The sequence below is a fragment of the Ochotona princeps genome, chromosome 7, assembly GCF_030435755.1.
Source record: "Ochotona princeps isolate mOchPri1 chromosome 7, mOchPri1.hap1, whole genome shotgun sequence".
Classification (NCBI taxonomy): domain Eukaryota; kingdom Metazoa; phylum Chordata; class Mammalia; order Lagomorpha; family Ochotonidae; genus Ochotona; species Ochotona princeps.
The window spans coordinates 13,482,309-13,501,315 of NC_080838.1; the positions used below are offsets into that span (position 1 = coordinate 13,482,309).

General features: G+C 39.1%; 1 protein-coding gene across 2 annotated transcripts in view; it reads right to left on the reverse strand.

Annotated features, from left to right (window-relative positions):
• The window catches only part of HHIP (hedgehog interacting protein), a 96,428-nt gene that overhangs the window by 66,095 nt on the left and 11,326 nt on the right, over window positions 1–19,007 (reverse strand). For both annotated transcript variants that reach the window (XM_058666805.1, XM_004588138.4), the window contains exons 3-4: window positions 15,916–16,072; window positions 14,947–15,148 (exon numbers count right to left, since the gene is read on the reverse strand). In XM_058666805.1, coding sequence (XP_058522788.1) covers window positions 14,947–15,148; window positions 15,916–16,072 — 359 coding nt within the window. The remainder of the gene's footprint in view (window positions 1–14,946; window positions 15,149–15,915; window positions 16,073–19,007) is intronic.

Below are 19,007 nucleotides of genomic sequence, written 5' to 3' on the forward strand. Positions count from 1 at the left end.
TTAAACAAAGCAATATTTCCTTCAGTTATACAGTTTATTTCTATATTAAACAGCATACACTTAAAGAAAATAAATTTTAACCATGAAGTACTACTATTTTGGAATTAACTAATAATACTGGCTCATTCAATGTTAGAAAAAAAAGTGAATGGGAAAAGAAGAAAAATTGAATATTTATGGGCATTCATTCAAAGATAATTACATATCTACACAAGTAATGCCCTAATTATTAATTGAATATTAATGCTTTTATATTTTATATACATAAAAAATAAAATAAAACACACACATAGTATTTCCTAACATTTTTGGTCTAATACAGCCAAACAACTAAATATTCAGAGAAAACAAATAAATGTACACTGGCATGATTTTTTAATTAGATTCTAATGATTTTTATAAAATTTCAAGTGTCATAATAAATTCAAATTATTAAAACTGGGAGGATTAAATTTTCTACAGTGCCTTCCAAATGTCACCCAAGGCAGTCATAATTTAACTCATCTGTTTTGAACTCATTTCTATTTGTATTCATTAAATGTTTGGTTTGTAAAATTAAAACGCAGAAATACAATTTCACCTGGAAGTTAAGCAAGGAGTGTGTGGCTAATACTGTCTTCTAGGCGTCAGAGAGGTCGCCTTCCTCAACAAAGCAACCAACTGTCTCCAGACATTGAGAATTAGAAATACAGAGGTTAGATAAAGTTAAAGGTCATCGCCCCAGAGGCAGATGGAGCCAGCTCCCTACCAAGTTTCTAGCAGACCTGCTTCCTTAGGGCATATCATAAAAGTAATTTACTGACAACTCACCTTACCAGGGGTCATTCGGGGGCTCACTTTTTTTCATTTTTTGGAATTCACTTTTAAGAAGCATGATTAAGTGGGGACAACTATTGGCCCGAAAGTATTTATGCTGAGAAAAAATGTCTGTCAGAATTAAATTCTTTGTGTGTGGTGGTTTCAGACATAAAATGATGTGTGTCCTGATGAAAAGCATATATATTCTAGTCACATTAAATCTTAGAATGAATATTGGCTAATTGATTTATTAGGTTAAAAAAATAGCCCAGAAACCTAAGAAGAATGCATTTCCCAAGTAAGTTAGATCTTTTCAATATTTTCTAATCTGGTTTCCCCTCGCCACACACACACAAACACTACAGAAAAAAATGCATTCATAATTTCAAAGAAAATAAAGATGCCGTTTAAGCCAACCCAAAAAAGTTGACTTTGCAAACAACAACAACAACAAAAAACAAAACCAAAAAACAAAACAAAACACTACAACTAAGGCTATTTTCTGATTAAAACAAAAATTTCTTGCTTTCAGTTTTTTTTTTCCAGCACTTTGACATGAAATAGTTGGCTCCATATTAGATGGAAATTGCTTTGGTGTATTTTTAAAAACTGCTAAAAGTTAAAATATGTGTGCATTGGACAAAATTAAAACAGATTATTTGACACTGTGTGTGGGATACAGCTCTAATCTATACAGTGCATGGAAATGAGGCTGGTATTTCCAATTGTACAGCACACATCTCAGTAATAACAGGGGATGAGGCATACAATTTCAACGAACACCCACAAAGAAAATTATTCTTTCCAAACAGAGAATTGTTTTGGAATAAGTTAGGTTAATTGGCACCATGGGATTTCTCTCAAGGAAATACATGTGCAAGTAAAACGATCAACATTCCTCTTTCCCTTTACTATTTTCTGCATCTAATTTACTCTGTCCACAACCAAACTCAACACCTGTCAATTCTGAGGCAGGTAGAATACGACAGACTGTGGCAAGCTCAGGGGACAGCCCAAGAGACAGATTTGTTGGATGGGATTATTTTTTAGAAGCCAACAACAAAGACAAAATCTATCAACAACACTTGGGAGCATTCTACTTGTGAGAGTGAATGATGGGTACTTTATAAGTAAGGTTCTTATTTTAGTATTTAAAGAGTGAGAAAGATCCCACAGCACTGTCTCCTAATCTTCTTTCCGAGAGGTCTTTATTTTTACATTCTGTTATTGTATTAAGCCTCTCTGACCTCAGGATACCTGGATTTTGACCTTTTATATGTTAAATCCAAGTATAATCATCCTTTGTATAAAGTCTCATTTGATCACATTTCCTTTTCCCTACTTAAGCGTACATTTCCCTGGAAGAAACTTGTCCATGTGTGAATATCATTCACCAAGTCTTTAGTTGTGGTTCCCATTTTCCTGAATTAACATTTATAATGGGATCACAGTGAACTCTCCTCTGTACATTACCACAATTGATATTTTCCTGTAATTTATAGCCTTTCCTGAGAACTCATTAAATAGCCGATGTTGTTAAGGCACAGAGTTTCAAAATTTGCACTTTAAAGCTATGGCAAATAGAAAGATATAAATTTTGGAAAATACCATCTGTAAAAGTGCTTACGTTTAATAGGAAAATTTGCTAAAAATTCTTCCAAATATTAATCCTCTAAAATGGGAGAGTGATGGAACTCTCAAATACTATTGGCCTTTTGTTTCATAGGTGAAAACACTGAGGCTCCTGCGGTGAAATGCCCAGCTCATGGGCACAAAGTACATTCGAGCCAGTGAGAGCCACTAATCAATGCTGACTCTGTGCTCCTGTGTCAACCCTACCCTTCCCTTCCCTTCCCTTCCCTTCCCTTCCCTTCCCTTCCCTTCCCTTCCCTTCCCTTCCCTTCCCTTCCCAGCACACTACTCTTGATCTTGTTTGAAAAGCCTGAGGTGGCTATTTGTCCAGGGGTTAAGTTGCTAGTCAAGGGGTCTGCATCCCACCTCAGAGTGCTTGGGTTCAAAGACCAGTTTTAGCTCTGGGTTCCAGTTTATGGCTAATGCAGATCCTGGAAGACAGGAGTGATCGCATAAAAACTGGGCTCTTGACATCTTCATGGACTAGCATGTGGCCCAATCCTGGCTTTCACAGGCATTTGTGGAGTCAATGACTGGAAATTCTGTATCTGTTTTTTTTCTGCCTTTAAAATAAATGTGTTAGGTCAAAAGCATTACATTTTCTGTTAGATCATATCACTGTTTTGTTGACAATCTCCAGTGATTCCATGTTTCACTCAGGGCACAGCAGAACCTGTGAGATCTTTCACCACTGAGGTGCGCCCCTGACCCTCCCACACAGAGCTGCACTTGCTGCCTTCTTGCCTTCTGCTCATCTTTGCTCCTGTTCCCCCAGGGTGACCCTGCCCGCTCCCCACCAGCACCTTGCACCTTTCACTGTACACCTTCACCTTGAAACCCATAGCTGAAAACTGCCTTCTTATTCTTGCAAATTCAAGACTTTATCTTGACATGAACTGAATCCTGAATTTTCACTACATGCTGAATTGCTGCAGCTTTGAAAAGATCACTGGGAGTCATGGTGAATCTACAGAAGTTGAGTACACCTATTTGTCAATGTCATGAGAGCCAGTGGGCTTCCCTACTGTGGGGGATGTTGACTGGGTTTCTGTGTCATTAAGAAGGGTAAGACATCAGAAGAGAGCAAAAAGGAAGTGGCACACTTCTGGCAAGCATGGAGAATCACTGCATGTCCAAATCATGCCGACCATAATTCTCTTGGGAGTGCTCAGAGCCTGTGGGTCTTCAATTTGCAGAATTTTAGAGTCACTGAAGATTGTGGTGTCACGTTGCCTATTGCCCTGGCCTCCAAGATGAGGATGTGAAGAATCTAGAAGGTTTGGTAGAATGTTCCAAACCACACAGACACATAGTGGCCAAACTGGTGCCTCTGTCCGTAGAGCAGATCAGTGCCACAGGCACGCAGGGATGCAGACTTTGACAGAGCTGGGACACTGAAGGAATGTGACTGACCCGGGATCAAAGGCACAGACAACTGATGCTATCATGAGAACCTTCACTTACAGTATCTCTAATAATGAACTCTTTCTAAACAAAGCAGAGGATTTGTTTTTTAAATTTGCGTGTGTGTGGGGGGGGGAGGCAGCAAGGAGGTACTCATTTGTTGTTTGTTCAAAAGTTTTAAATGCATTAACATTTAATCAAAGCCAAAATCTTAAAATAACAACAGCAGCAACAAAAGCCCCCTTGAATAAGGAGACATTGTCTGGAGGCTGTAATTAAGAAATGTATGCAGTTAAGGAACTATGTCAACTATTGGGTTAAGCATTTTGGTGGTGCTAGCCCCAAACTTACAAGTCACTGAGTTCTAACTGCCATCAGCCCCAGGGGGAGGTATGCAGAAACCTTGGGTGTAAATACGCTATTAACATGGGGGGTGGGCGGGGACAGCACATCTTCCAAATCCCTGGAGCTTTAAACAGAAGCTTTCATGGTAACAAGGAGAAACCACAGACCAGGGAAGAGAATGAGCTCATAGCTTTTTCAACCACAGGTCACAGGCTTGCATGCAGTCTTTGGGCAGTAATTGATAACTTCTGACAGATGTTTGGTGACCTGTGTGTGCAGGGAAGTCAGCTCGAGTTTTTGTTTTACTTCTCCTGAACAGGTGTGATCACAGCTCATCTGCAAAGATGCTGGCGCTGTGGGAGCTGCACCAGCCACGCTTTCAGAGAAAGCCTCAGTATTTAATGGGAATTAAATTCAGTTTTTATCCTCTTTGGAGTAGGGCTTTCTTATGTCTTCTCCCCTTCAAAACAAGCATTTTCTGTTCACATTGTACTTGGCTATTTATTTATGGAATTCTTCTGGGCAGTTTCAAACCAGTGGGTAAGGGTTTTCACAGAACAGATGTCTAGAAATAGCCTAGGGACAGATGTCATTTCACTTAAGTCTGTGATCCAATTGGCTCAAAGGTGCTTTAGGATAAGAGGCAGGTTTAGAAATGACTTACTAATTTTTTTTCTTTAATAACTGAGATGTCTTTAAAGAGAATCTTAGAATATTAATTATTTCAATATTTCATGGAAATATCTTTTAAGATTTTATGGGCATACATGACGTGAAGGTCCTTTCTCTCAACATTTTATTTTTGTGCTGGCTGCAATCTACTGGAATAATTTCTTCAACCACATTAAATAATTTCAACTCCTGGCAATAATAGAAATAATTTAAATAAAATTCATCCTTTTTTTATGTTTTTGGCCTGATTTATAGGAGAGTAATTGGCATATATTTCAAATCTGAGTAAATTACTATTTTCTGTGATTTCTTGTTTAGACCTGCATGATAGTTAAGATGATTGAATTAATGAATTTAAAATTAAACTGTGTATTGCCCTCCCAGACTGAGTAAAACAGAAATGCAGAAATTCACTAGAAAAAAAATTTCAAATTTTATCTCCCTTTTGATGATCATTTCTGAGCCCTTGTGACCTGAAAAATCACAAAATCACACTGGGCTAGACATTTATGAAACTCAGAAAATAAAGAGTTCTCATGTTTTTCTCCTGATGACACAACACAGAATGGTCTTGATTTTTTCAATAGGAAATTTTGATTAAAAAGTTCAAAGTTGGTTTGACTTTCTACCCAACAATCCAGTTTGGATCCCAACAATCCCAGACCACAGTAACTCAATCTGCCAGATATGTTAATATGACAAATACTACCAAAAATACATTAAACTATAATGTATCAGTTGATAGTATATTTTGTGTATATCTTTGTGTTTTATATATATATATATATTTATATTTATACACACACACACACATATATGTAAAAGAAGTCTGTTGAGCACAATATACTACACTTAAGAATTCCAAAGAAGATTTGAACAGACTTCCTATAGAATGCTGGGTTGACAGGAAGAGAGCCTTCTTTGCCCTGAGGTGTGACAGGGAGAGAGTTGAGGTCATTCTACTTTTGTGTTTCCACCTGATCATCAGCACATTTCATCGCCAAGCACACTGCTATTTGCTGCTGCTGTTGCTTCAGTTTAAAGCCTTTGTTATAGAGTTCTTTTTTGAACTAGTGGTATGTTTTATTGATCAGTTTTTTTTTTTTTTTAAATAATCCGCTGAGTAATGCACTCTCTGGATTGTGACTTTACGAATTAACTCCCTAGCTACTTTCTCCACGGCCCCCTTCCCACTCCTTCCATCTAAATCTGTGCTTTGAGCCTTGGGTTCTGGTGGGCAGAAATATGCGCCTTCCTTAGTTTTCAGTCTCAGTGTATTTCCTTTGCAAATCCTACAATTTATTAACTCTATGGCAGATTGACACAAGCCACGTTCCAAAATAAACACACAGAAAGACCTACATTACTATAATATCCAGGTTGAGAATAACTACTAGAAAAGCAAGGGAATTCTGATGAAAGCTTGCTGCTGGGTCAGCTGCTCCTGCTTCACCATTGTTAGACCCGTGCTCAGAGAGATTCCAGCACGGGGGCTGCAGCACAGCAACGCAGGGAGCACTCCCATGCACCCGACGCCAAACGCTGATGCTGAGAACACTAACCTGTTCTTTTCTTTGAGGTAAAGCATGTTGCCCTGCAGGTACCAATCTAACTTTGAATCCATGGGACCCTGCAAACGTGTGAAGGGGGACTGTTTAAAAACTTGGGAGTAGAGTTGACAGTGGTCAAAAGGTTTGTGAGTCTGCACGGGGGCTGGGCAAGTTTTCTTTTGTTGTCTCCCCTTTTTATGTTAGCATGACACATGCTGATAACAGCACAAGTTTACAAAGCATTTCACACTTGTGTGTGATTGTTCATCTGAAGTATTAGGTAGAGCCTTTAATTATCTCCACTGAAGAGATGACGAAACTAAGCCAAGAGACCGAACAAGCAGTCCATGGTGCAAGTACCGTGACCAGCATTACAGCCCTGAACTCCACTTCAGATGCTCATCCTCTGCTTTCCCAGGCTGACATGCATTGCCCTGTTCACTGCTTTGCCTCTTCAGCAGTGCCACTCATCTAAGGTGACCAACAGCACAAGGCCACAGGATCTGCATTTGCAGTCTGGCTCTGGTTCTTGAGCTATGCTATCTTGGGCAGCTCATCTAACATCTGGGCCTCAGTCTCTTCATCTATGAAAAGGGATAGTAACACCCACCTTGCAGGGCTACTGTAAGAATTACAGAGGTTGTTTGTGTACTTGGCTTTACAAAGTAAGTACTTTTAAAAAATGATGACTATGATTAACAGAAAGATGAAAGTGGCATCATTGCTAGCAACATGGCTTGCTTGAAGACCACTGGGTTGGGGTGAGTTAAATGCCTAACATTTGCTGAGAGTGTTCTCACAGTACACACACACACACACACACACACACACAGTAGTATTAGGAAAGAAAAACTAGTGAATTTCTTTAAATGCAGTGCTGTATTATCCTTGACCATTTATACAGAGTTCTGTGGTTTCCTCAGTGTTTCTCATGCAGTGGAGACAGCCGCTGTCAGGGCCGATCTGCTCTGTCTTTAGCAATCAGCAATAGGCTATGGCAGAGTGGAGCTTTCTAAAGGCAGAGAAGGCTTTCCTAGGGTCTACACTTCCTGTTTTTCCACTTGCTTTATGAAAAAAGATTACCATACAATCTCTCAGAATTATAGCCTCTATTTCCTTTACTCTTCAAGTCATAAGCAAATATAAAGACGTGAATGTCAGAACTTTGCTTACCTCATCCCGAACTTAGGGGACCTAAAATGTAATTGGCTGGATTTGCTCTACTGAACTGGAGGACAATGCACATGTGGCTCACTTTACTTAGATTTTAGTCAAAAAAAAAAAAAAAGGAAAGAAAAAGGATGAAAATAATCTATAGATCAAAGTTGTCTAAACTGGCATGAATCATACATATATATATAATACATGTATATATTTACACATATATACCTATGCCCACAAACTTCTACTTAAAAATTTTCTAACATTAGATTAGCAAATTTGAAAATAATGAAAGTGCACCAGAAGAGCAAACTAACTTAACTAAGCAGAAAATTATACTGAGATTATGTCCCATTATCTGCGAGTATCCTTTATCTGGAATGCTTGAAACTAGAAGTTTCAGATACCATTTTTTAAAATTTGGAACATTTGCATATGTATGATGAAATATCTTGGAGTTGGGACCCAGGCTTAAAAATGAATTCATTTATGCTTTATCTACACCCTATCAACACAGTCTGAAGACAATCATACACAATATTTTCAGTAATTCTGTTGATGGAGCAGAATTCCTTGGTGTACAATATTCCACCTGTGGAATCACACTGGGAATCAAAGTTTGGGGATTTGCAGCATTTTGTGTTTCAGATTTTGACAGATTAAGATGTTCAGTCTATACTGAGGGATTTGCTAATGGCATTTATGATAGATAAAATGAGATTGAACTTATAGAAAAGCCAAACACAATGTTTTTCCCACAGAGCATCTTGATGTAAAGCATCAGGTATGCTCGCTAAAACAAAGGCAGTGATGTTCAAAGTTATGTCATTGTTACCTTGGTATTAAACATCACTACCATAAATTCTTACTTATACATGTACAGTTCACATTTAACTGGATAATTTGGAATTGGTATTTTAAACAACAGAAAAAGATGGTGCATTAAAGTTTTGTAGAAGAGGAATTCTACCACCTTTTGAATATGTTTATTTGATGTTTATTTCCATGTCTACAACCATTCTCCTTTAGATGAGGTTTAAAAACTTCTAAGTAGTAATCTGAAAGGTTAGATACATTTAAAATGCCGTGAAAAACATTCAAAGTGGTGTTTTTTTTCTTATACCACTTAAAGTTTGTTTATTTTTTGCAATCCATTTGAAAGGCAGAATGGTAGAGAAAAACAAAGATTCATCTTGCATTCACTGATTCATTTCCCAAATTCCTGTAACAGCCAGGGCTGAGCTTGACTGACAAGAGGAAATGGAAACCTATATCTCGGTCTCCTATGTGGTTTGTAGAGACTCAGTACTTGAGCCAATACCTGCTGCCTCCCTGGGTGCACTTTAGCAGAAAGCAGGATGGGAAATGGAGGAGCTGAGACTTGAACTGGTACTCGGATAATGGGATAGGAGCATTCCAAGCAGTGGCTTGACCCACGGTGTCACAATACCTACCCCTTATTGTAATGATTTTAAGAAGTACAATTTGTGGCAGTCATTTGGTCTAGTCGTTTAGACTTTGATGCAGATACACATGTCCCATATTGGAACATCTGGGTTCAATACCTGACTGGCTCCTGACTCAAGAAGTGTGCTAATGTGAGCCTGGGTGGCAGTGGTATTGGTTGAAATAAATGGGTTCCTGTTGCTCATCTGGAAAATGCATACTGGACTTTCATCTGCTGGCTCAGCCTGGCCTTTGCAGGTATTTGGAGAATGAATGAGTGGATGGGAAGTGTCTGCGTAAATCTAGCTTTATGCCTCTCAAACAAAAAAATTTGAGACAAGAAGAAATGTAACTCATACTTTTTTTTAACCACACATGTGCTCGCCTAGAATGCACCAGGATCCCATAGGGGAACTGGTTCTAATCCCAGCCACCCTGTTACCCATCCAGCTCCCTACTTGTGGCCTGGGAGAGCAGTTGAGGACAGCAAAAGGCCTTGGGACCCTGCATCCACGTGGGAGACCCAGAAGAAGCTCCTGGCTCCTGCCTTCAGATTGGTTCATCTCTGGTTGTTGTGGCCCTTGGGGAGTGAATCATCAGATGGAAGATCTTCCTCTCTGTCTCTCCTACTTTCTGTATATCTGCTTTTTCAATGCAAATAAATAAATCTTTAAAAAAAAGCAGCTTTTAAAGTAAGGATCCAAGTAGCTAGGGAGGTACAGGAGTCTGGTGACACTTGTTCCAGTGATGGACCAGTCCTTTAGCTTGCTGCTGCTAGCCTAGGGCTGCTGAGTTTTCTTTCTTTTTTTTTTTTTTAAAGATTTATTCATTTTATTACAGACAGATATACACAGAGGAGGAGAGACAGAGAGGAAGATCTTCCGTCCGATGATTCACTCCCCAAGTGAGCCACAACGGGCCAATGCACGCCGATCCGAAGCCGCGAACCTGGAACCTCTTCCGGGTCTCACACGTGGGTGCAGTGTCCCAATGCATTGGGCTGTCCTCAACTGCTTTCCCAGGCCACAGGCAGGGAGCTGGATGGGAAGTAGAGCTGCCGGGATTAGAACTGGCGCCAATGTGGGATCCCGGGGCTTTCAAGGCGAGGACTTTAGCCGCTAGGCCACGCCGCCGGGCCCGGGGTGCTGAGTTTTCGAGCCTCTCTGTCTTGTGGCTGCACAGGTGTCTGAGTCTCCTTAAAAGGCCACCTGTAGGTGACAGGTGCAGGCTTGTCTCCTGCACACATGCAAAGCTAAGGCTGGCTTTTGGATCATTCATAGTTGTAGGCGCTTTGACAAAATCATAAGAAAGCATCTTTTGGTGTTGTTGGTATTTTTTCCTAAGGTTTAAAGATATAATACCAAGCTACATATTTTAGTAACAAGATCAATGACAATCTTGCCAACAATCTGAACATTAGATTCCATAGTGGAGAAAAACAGGAAAAAAATTAACATGTAATGCACTTTCCCAATAGAATTATTTGTTGAGATTCGAGAACAGCATTTCCAAAACTTTTTATCTAGTGTGTCACACACTGTCACAGTTACTTTCTAACCTCACTCAAATCAAACAAGCACCATGTATATTAAAAGTCGATAGCACAGGGGTGTTCTGGCCTGTGCTCTCCACGGCCATGGCAGGAACGGGACCTGGGTGTAGACTGCGAGAGAACAACTATTGGGCACTGTTTTAGTAACCCAGAGGTTTGGCTCAGTCTAGATCAGTATTATTCAAATTGGCTACATAATAAAATTACCTGGGAAAGCTTAAAACACATGCCTATGCTAGGTTCCAAGCCCAGACATTTTGATCTAATTTGGTGGGAGAAATTTTAAACTCTGTCAGGTGGTTAGGGTGGATGTCTGTTCTTCGGAGCCACTGATGGGCCTGTCAGCCCTGACAACTACAATGGATGAGGCCTGGTTCCAGTCCTTGCCAGAAGCTCTGAGTCAGATTTCAGACAGACACACTCTTTCAAGATTTCAAGTCATCTGGTATCCTAAGACAGCCCCAGTGCGCGGGTGCTTGCTCATATACCTCACCCCCCAAAAGTATGAAGTGGTGCAGCAGTGGGATGGTTTGCTCCACCCTTCAGTGTCAGAACGAGGCACGAGCTTTCTCAGGGCACTATCATGAAAAGGCTATCAAGTCACTACACATTGTCAAAACCCTGCTTTAATATCAACTTTGCCAGTAATGAAAGGCGTAGGTCCTTAACACGAAAGTACAATATACTTCCATGCATACTTAGAGGACACAAAACAAATGCAATATTTTTTAACATATTGGTTACCCAATACCATGTCAATTAATTCCATAATGTTGTAAATTGTTGTTGATGTTATGTTGGGGCTTTTAATCGATCAAGATGACCTTCTGCCAGCTCTACCTTCAGACCAGAGATGGTCTGCCCAGGAAATCGTTGAATCTATCTGGACAATAAGATGCTGGACTCTGTGCTTGGTATATGCTTGCAATGAAAGAATCTTGACTGAATTTGAACTGTAATACTGCAACAAGGTGGAGGAATCCACCATGGGGGGAGGGTATGGGGAGGGGTTGGGAGAGTCCCAGAGCCTATGAAACTGTGTCACATAATGCAAAATAATTAATTAAAAAAAACCCCAAATGCAACAAACAAACAAACAAACAAAAACAATCAAATGCAAAAAAAAAAAAATATCAACTTTGCCATTTCTGTTAGCAAAAGGAAGTTAATTCTTTGGCTTGTGCTTCTGCATGTTTGCAAATAAATGTTTCTCTGTGAACTGGACAAGCTAAGCTCCCAGGGCACCATGACCTCCTACAGTGCTATGGGCAGCACCAGCTTCCAATATCTCTTAGAATAAGAAATTCATTTTTATGTTTTATTTAATTTGCTCCTAATTCTTCCTTAATTATTGCTATGGGCAGGTGAGGTGCCACTGTGGCACCTCATTTTCATTTCACACATGTAGAAATTGAGTTGGTTTAGACATTACCCATTATGTGATCTGAGCATTCCATCAATACTTTGATCTATCAAATGGTTTCATGCTTTCTTATAGGATTTTAAAAGACAAGACAGGAAATGACAGCAATGCTATGATCTATGAAAACTGAATAAAACATTCTCATCTGCTTTGTCTCTGGGGTCATACTGCCAAGGTCAACAATCTCAGCTCATGAACATCTTTTCAATGTGCTGGCCTCTGCTTCCTGACACTAACAGTAGCTTCTTCTGGCACACCTGACCCTGGAGTTCCATGAGACTGAGGACAGACTTCCTTCTGCATAGCTTCCTATCTCATCAGTCACTGTGAGCCCCTGCAGAACCCAGGGCCAAGATCCTATCAGATTGTCAGCACTAGTGCCAAACACTAAGGGGAATTTTAAAATGTGCCTTATCAAGTTCTCTGGAATACTGTCTTTGAACACTTCTGTTAAGTCCCAGAAACCCTGGAACACCTCTGGGTGAGGAGGGAAGTATTTTGAATGCTTGGCCAAGTCTGCAGTGATCTGAGAGGGGCCTGTATGGCGTATGCATTGCAGAACCATGGCACTGCTGAATCCTGGCATGTGCCACTTCCTTGTATTACGAAATGTCTGTCTGTCAGAACAGAATGTCCCAAACAGTGGGTGTCAATTGCAATGGAGGAACTCTGAAGTCACCCTGAGTTAAGTGGCATTTTTGCCCTAATTTAAAATGCGATGAAGCTGAAATAGAAAAACATTTCCAGTTTTCTGCTCTGTACAAATTTTTTCCAGTAAATATGGTCCATTTACATTTAGATATCATCATGCATACCCTTTAAAAACCAACTGGAGAAAGGGGAGGAAGAATTCTATATTTACAAAACTGTATAATGAAAAATAATGACAATTATTAATTATGTTATTATAATGATGACAATTATTAAAACTGCACACAAAAGAACCAATATACTCAGTCATATGATATCTTAAAATTATATATGATTCTCTGAAGCATTTCAAATTATACCTTGAAGCAAACTGGCAATATGTACCCTGGTGTATATCACACAACTCAGTAAGATTTTTTTCCATGAATGAATATTAAGTCAATCATCCATGATCAGGTTATGTGATGTATCCTTGAGAATAATAAATATCATTATTGATCAAGGGAGAAAAACAACGGAACCTTCTTGAATGTTCTGCAATAAGGAAATAGAATATCCAAAAGAAGCACAAAGTAAGGCATTATGAAAAGTTTTCCTCTCTGGGAAAATCTTTATGAGACACTGTTAAGTGACAAAAGAAGGCTAAAAAAATGTATGTATGATTTCAGATTGCAATTTTATTTTAAAATTGTTTAGGAAGAGCTAAAAGGGAACATAATCTTTGTCATGTTTTCACAGCGCTAGATGAACAGCTCTATTAGCTGCAGTAAAGAAAAAGTGTTTTAATTTTGAATTAAAAACTTGAAAAAGTATATCAAAATATTAACAGTAGTTTCTTAAATGATGGACTGCACATGATTACTTATGAATATTGTCCTCAATTTTCTCTGTATACAGAGAACAGCTTCACACATCCCTCTTTACTGTCGGTGAGTGATATACTTGCTACTGCATCTTTCTCCTTGGCTCTTTAATAATACTGGCCCAGACTGAGCAGAGAACATTCACCATATTCATGGGGTCTTCAGACAGTTTTGGAAAAGCAATTTATAAAAACTATTCATGGATTTCAAAATACAGTTGGCACCAAACTACATATATCTTTCAGTTCAGTTTTCTATAACTTTCTGGACTTATTCACACTGATGTGCAAAACAGTGATGATTCATTTCAAGAGAAATTTTGATCACTGGTTATGAATGCTAATGAGAAGTTTCACTGACAAGGTTGACACTACTGAATTCATAAGATTCTCCAAATCATCTGTGTCTGGCACTTCAGTTCTTTTTCCTTGAAAGGTTTACCTCTCCTTATGCAACGTGTCCTGGGGATGCCTTTGCAGCCTGAGCTTGAGGGCACAGGGTCCCAGCTAGCCAGCATTGTCTGTACCTTGTCTGGGTCTCCCTAAGCATTTTACGGGTGGACACTGACTCACTATCAGGAATAGGGCTGTTGCTGTTGTTCTGATATGTTTCTTCAGGTTTTGATGTTCTCACCTTTGAGCAGAGCACAGCAAAACAGGAAGCAATTCATTTCTGCGTGAGCAGACTCTTCCTCCTTTTGGTGATTTTTCCAGTGAAGAAATGAGAAGGATGACTAGTTCTTCCCAAATAATACTGTTAATTTGTTTCATTCCTAAAATAGCCATGAGCTGTTGAATGAACCTCAATTTTAAAATGGCACTAATTACTTTAGACGTTGGTATGGCTAATGCTGCCACATCTTACTTTTGTAGAGCAACACACGTGGCAATGTAATGTATATAACTAAATGATTTGATAAGAGAATTCAAATGAAAGAAATGGGAAAGAAGGCTATAGTCTTCTGTGCTATAAATGGCTAATTATAGATGAAAATATCTGACTTACCTATAAACAATAGTGCTTACCCTTTTTCTATGCCAGACACTCAAAAATACATATGATAAAAGAATAATTTGCAATGAGCAAAATAACCCAAAGATTATTGGTTTTCACTAGCAAATGTTGTCAAACAGTCTTAAGCATTGAGCCCATTAACAAGATTAAAACATGTATTTTATAAAGCTAAAAACTGGTTTAAATGTAAAAATTACAAAGGGAAGCATGTAAAATACTGGTCTGATTGCACTGCTTAACAGTCAGCAAAAACCGTAAAATGTAAATTCAATGCCTGATTCAGCTGCCGTAATTATTGCTCCGTTATGTGCCCTATTTGTTTCTGCCTTCAATTTTTTCCCTTTTATTACAAGGATGTACCATCAGAGATGGAGATAACACTGAAATAAAATTACCATAGCCACAGCAATGATCAAGAAAATGTAAAAGGCCAACCTTGATTCCACTTTGAACAAGTTTGTGAATGTCCAAATAAGGCTCCTTGAAGATGTCTCCTTCAGGGGTCAGTATCTTCACGTATCCTTCTCTTTCCAGAATGAAGAGGCGGTGTGAGCCATCCCCACTGTGCAAGGCAGCCACAGGCTGTCGCAGCCCACTCACAACCTCCTGAATACAGAAGCAGTTGTGTTTGTGCTTTCTAAACAAATGAAAGAACATCAGTAAGCTTTTCTTGAGAGGCAGGAGGTAAGAAATACAGTTGGCATCCTTTTTATAATGTAACTCCTTTAGGAATCAAATATACATACATATATGCTTTAATATTACATATATTATCTAAATGAATATAATTCCTTTTGAGAATCATGAAGTGCAGGTGACCCAATGGTCACAATTTGATTCTCAGAATTCTTTAAACTCTTTTCACTGAAAAACAACAAAACAGTCTTCTATCAGAATGTAAAAGCAAGACTCAAAACATGCATTTTAACATTTCATTATCTCATTATCTCATCTTTCACTAACTATAATTAAAATTAGGTCTTACTCACAATAATTAAATCTTGCAAAAAGGCACTCACAGAGAAAGTTCTAAGGTCTATTTATAAAAATCGGATTTGCTAATAATAATTGTGCTGAGTATTCCCACAGACCCATAAGCTAAAACAATCATAAAATTCACGGTTAAAACTATTCCCATAAAATTCAGATGAATCATAGAGGAGCCAAGCTCATAACAGAAGATTAGTAGTCTAAGTATTAAAAGCATTTAAGTTATGATTTCAGAGAAGCAAAGTACCAAAAAAAAATGTAATAAGGCAACTACCAAAAAGGAAAAAAAGTAAGGCATCTGGAGGATATAGCAACTGAGTACAAGCACAGACAGTTGATTCACTGTTAAAACCACAAGATTTTTCAGTTGGGTTTTTATTTTTTTAAAATTAAGGAGTATTTATCTTTATGAACCTGCTAATCTCTTCCACTTTGTCATATTCTTCCATTTGGTCCAAGTAGTTAGATGCTGGTCCTCTGATTTGTTTTCTTGGAAAATCTGGAAAGCACAACCCGTCATCTTTTCTTGCATAGTAATAGCAAAACTCATCAGCAGTTGTTTGAAGGAAACCTTTAAAAGCAATGTAAAATGCCTCATTAAAACATTTAAAGCCATAGTAAGACCACCTCATTTAAAGGATAGAAGGGAGCTTCAAGGAATTCATGGGAAACAGAATTCAAAGATGGTTATTTGGATGCAAAAATATTTACAACCCAGGCATAGCTTTCTTTTTAACAATCAACTTCAGTGAATATTTGAAAAACTTGTACATTATGGGGAAGCAGGATTTTTAGAAATTATATGAATATTCCCGGGGAAAACTATACAAAAAGAGGGATTGGCACTCAGATTTCTTCTCTAGCTAGAATTCAAGAGCTTCAAGACAACTGAAGTAATTTTTGTGCTGGATAGCTGAAAGGTTCGTATGCGATACATTTAAGGAAAATCCAGAATTAACCTTGCTAGTGCGTTGCTTGTGTTCCAGCTTCCTCAGTCACCATACATCACACTTGTGAATGCTTCTCACCTAGTGTTCTGTATTTCTTTCTACAGGACCTCTTAAAAGGAACATGCACTCTAAAGAGACATGCCATAAGGCACCAGCTTGGGACCCTTCTGTAAGTCTTGCTGTGCTGTTGCTCACTGATGATGAAATAATTAGTCTAATGGATATCACACAGTCATGATAGACTGTGGCAAGTGACTGACTCGCTGTACAATGACCATGCAACGAATTGAGGCTAATATAGAGCATCTATTTTCAAATACATACTCTTTTTCTGCACATCACAGATGATAAAGATCATTTTATAACAAAAATATTCAAGATATTCCTTCTGTCTTCTCAAGCAGAAAAGAGGACATACTATCAAGTCTAAGCAAATATTTAAAAGCTTTACTGAAAGATTTTTTTTCTGTTACAAATTATGAATTTTTATCAGATAAGTGTCAATTACTTTTGAACAGGGTACAAAAGAACTTTACCATAGAAAAGCATCTTAATTTGAGATAATAAGATTGGTTTTGGGAGGTTCTATTAATAAGATTCATTTCCATCTTCTGACTTCTGCCTTCAAAACATGATGTTGTTACCAGCACAGAAATAGACCACAGACTGCAATCATCAGCTCCTATATTTCTGCTCCTGGTCTCATGCCTTCAGTTGCATTTTAAGTTCAGATTTTTATCTAATGCCTTAGAGTATCACATCCTATCAGGTTTGTGATAAAGACACTGGGTAACTTAGTTGACAGTAACACAGCAAATTCAGGCTTAGCAGGAATTTTATTTAGTTATTTATTTATTTACCTCTTCAAGGAGAGGAGAGAGAAAAGGAGATAGAGATATCTTCCATCTTGCTGGTTGACTCCCCAAATACAAGCAACAGCCATGACTGGGCCAGGTCAAAGCTGACAATTGGGAAGTTAAAGCCTGGGTCTCTCATGGAGTTGGAAAGAGATCCAAGTCTTCAGCCACTATTTGCTGCCTCCTGAGGCACACATTAGCAGGAAGCTAGATCAGAGATGGAACTGGGACTCGAACCTAGGGACTACAATATGGGATGCATATTTAGGCACTGCACAGTCCTGAATACAAATTTGTAATATGCCAAGGGAAGCTTATTGATTGAGCATGAAGGTCACTGAAAGTTTACCTTCTTTCTTTTTTTGAGATTTATTTACTGGAAAGTCAGCAGGGGTTGGAGGGGGGGGATGGAGAGAGATTGATTCCATCCACTGGTTTGTTTCTGAGAACACAACAACCAAGGCTGGGCCAGGCTGAAGGTTGGAGCCAGGAGCTACATCTGGGTTTCCTATATGAGTGGCAGAGCCCCAGACACTTGAATCATTTCCCCCTGCTTTCCCAGGCCATTAGCAAGGAGCTAGATCACAAGTGGAGCAGCTGGGACACAAACCAGTGCCTATTGGGAAGAGTGGTAAGGCAGGCAGTTTCAACTGCTGTGCCGAAACACTGGCCACTGAAAGTTCGTTTTGTGTAAGCTTGACCTAAGTCCTCTCAAACCCAAAACAAATCTTACAATATGAGGGTTTTAAGGAGTCAAAGCTGGATGTACATTTTGACTTAACTTTTGGGTGAAATATGTCAGCCCTTCATTTCTGAGACTGGCAATTCAAGGTCAATTGCAGGTGGGATTATAGGTACGGGTGTTGTCTTTTGGAACCAGATAAGAAAGCCAGATATCTTGGGAAAAGTTTGTGTGAGGAGCGGCAGCTGCGAGGGGCACTCCATGGAAGGGGAAAGGAAAATGGATGGTGACCTTCCTTTGAAAAAATTGAAGATGAGAAGCTGGGGAGAAAAAAGAAGGCCTAGCAGCATTTACTGATCTGCAATTTGCTGTCAGTTATAGATCATTTTTCTTCTCCATTCACTAGGGGCTAGAGAGTCAAATGAAAATGTGTGGGAGTGTGAAAGAAGTGTGCTTGAGGTAAAAAGAAAAGCGGTAAAACTGAATTGCTTCATCAAAATTTTTGCACACTTTTGTGCTAGATATTATTTTGGAGACAAGCCAATATTGCGCATGCAAAAAGACTGTCATAATATGGATATATTTATAACAGAATGTGTGAGAGTTTTTTCCCCATGTGCTGCTTGCCTGCAGGGTAATAGAAACATTTCAAAATGGAATTAAAAAGGAATTTCAAGTTTGCTTTCTATTAAAAAAATATCTGGGCCCGGCATGTGGTCTAGTGGCTAAAGTCCTTGCCTTTAACGCACCAGGATCCCATATGGGCGCCGGTTCTAATCCCAGCAGCTCCACTTCCCATCCAGCTTCCTGCTTGTGGCCTGGGAGAGCAGTCAGGACGGCTCAAAGCTTTGGGACCCTGTACCCATGTGGGAGACCCGGAAGAGGTTCCTGGTTCCCGGCTTCGGATCGGCGTGCATTGGCCCGTTGCGGCTCACTTGGGGAGTGAATCATTGGACGGAAAATCTTCCTCTGTCTCTCCTCCTCTCTGTATATCTGACTTTGTAATAAAAATAAAAA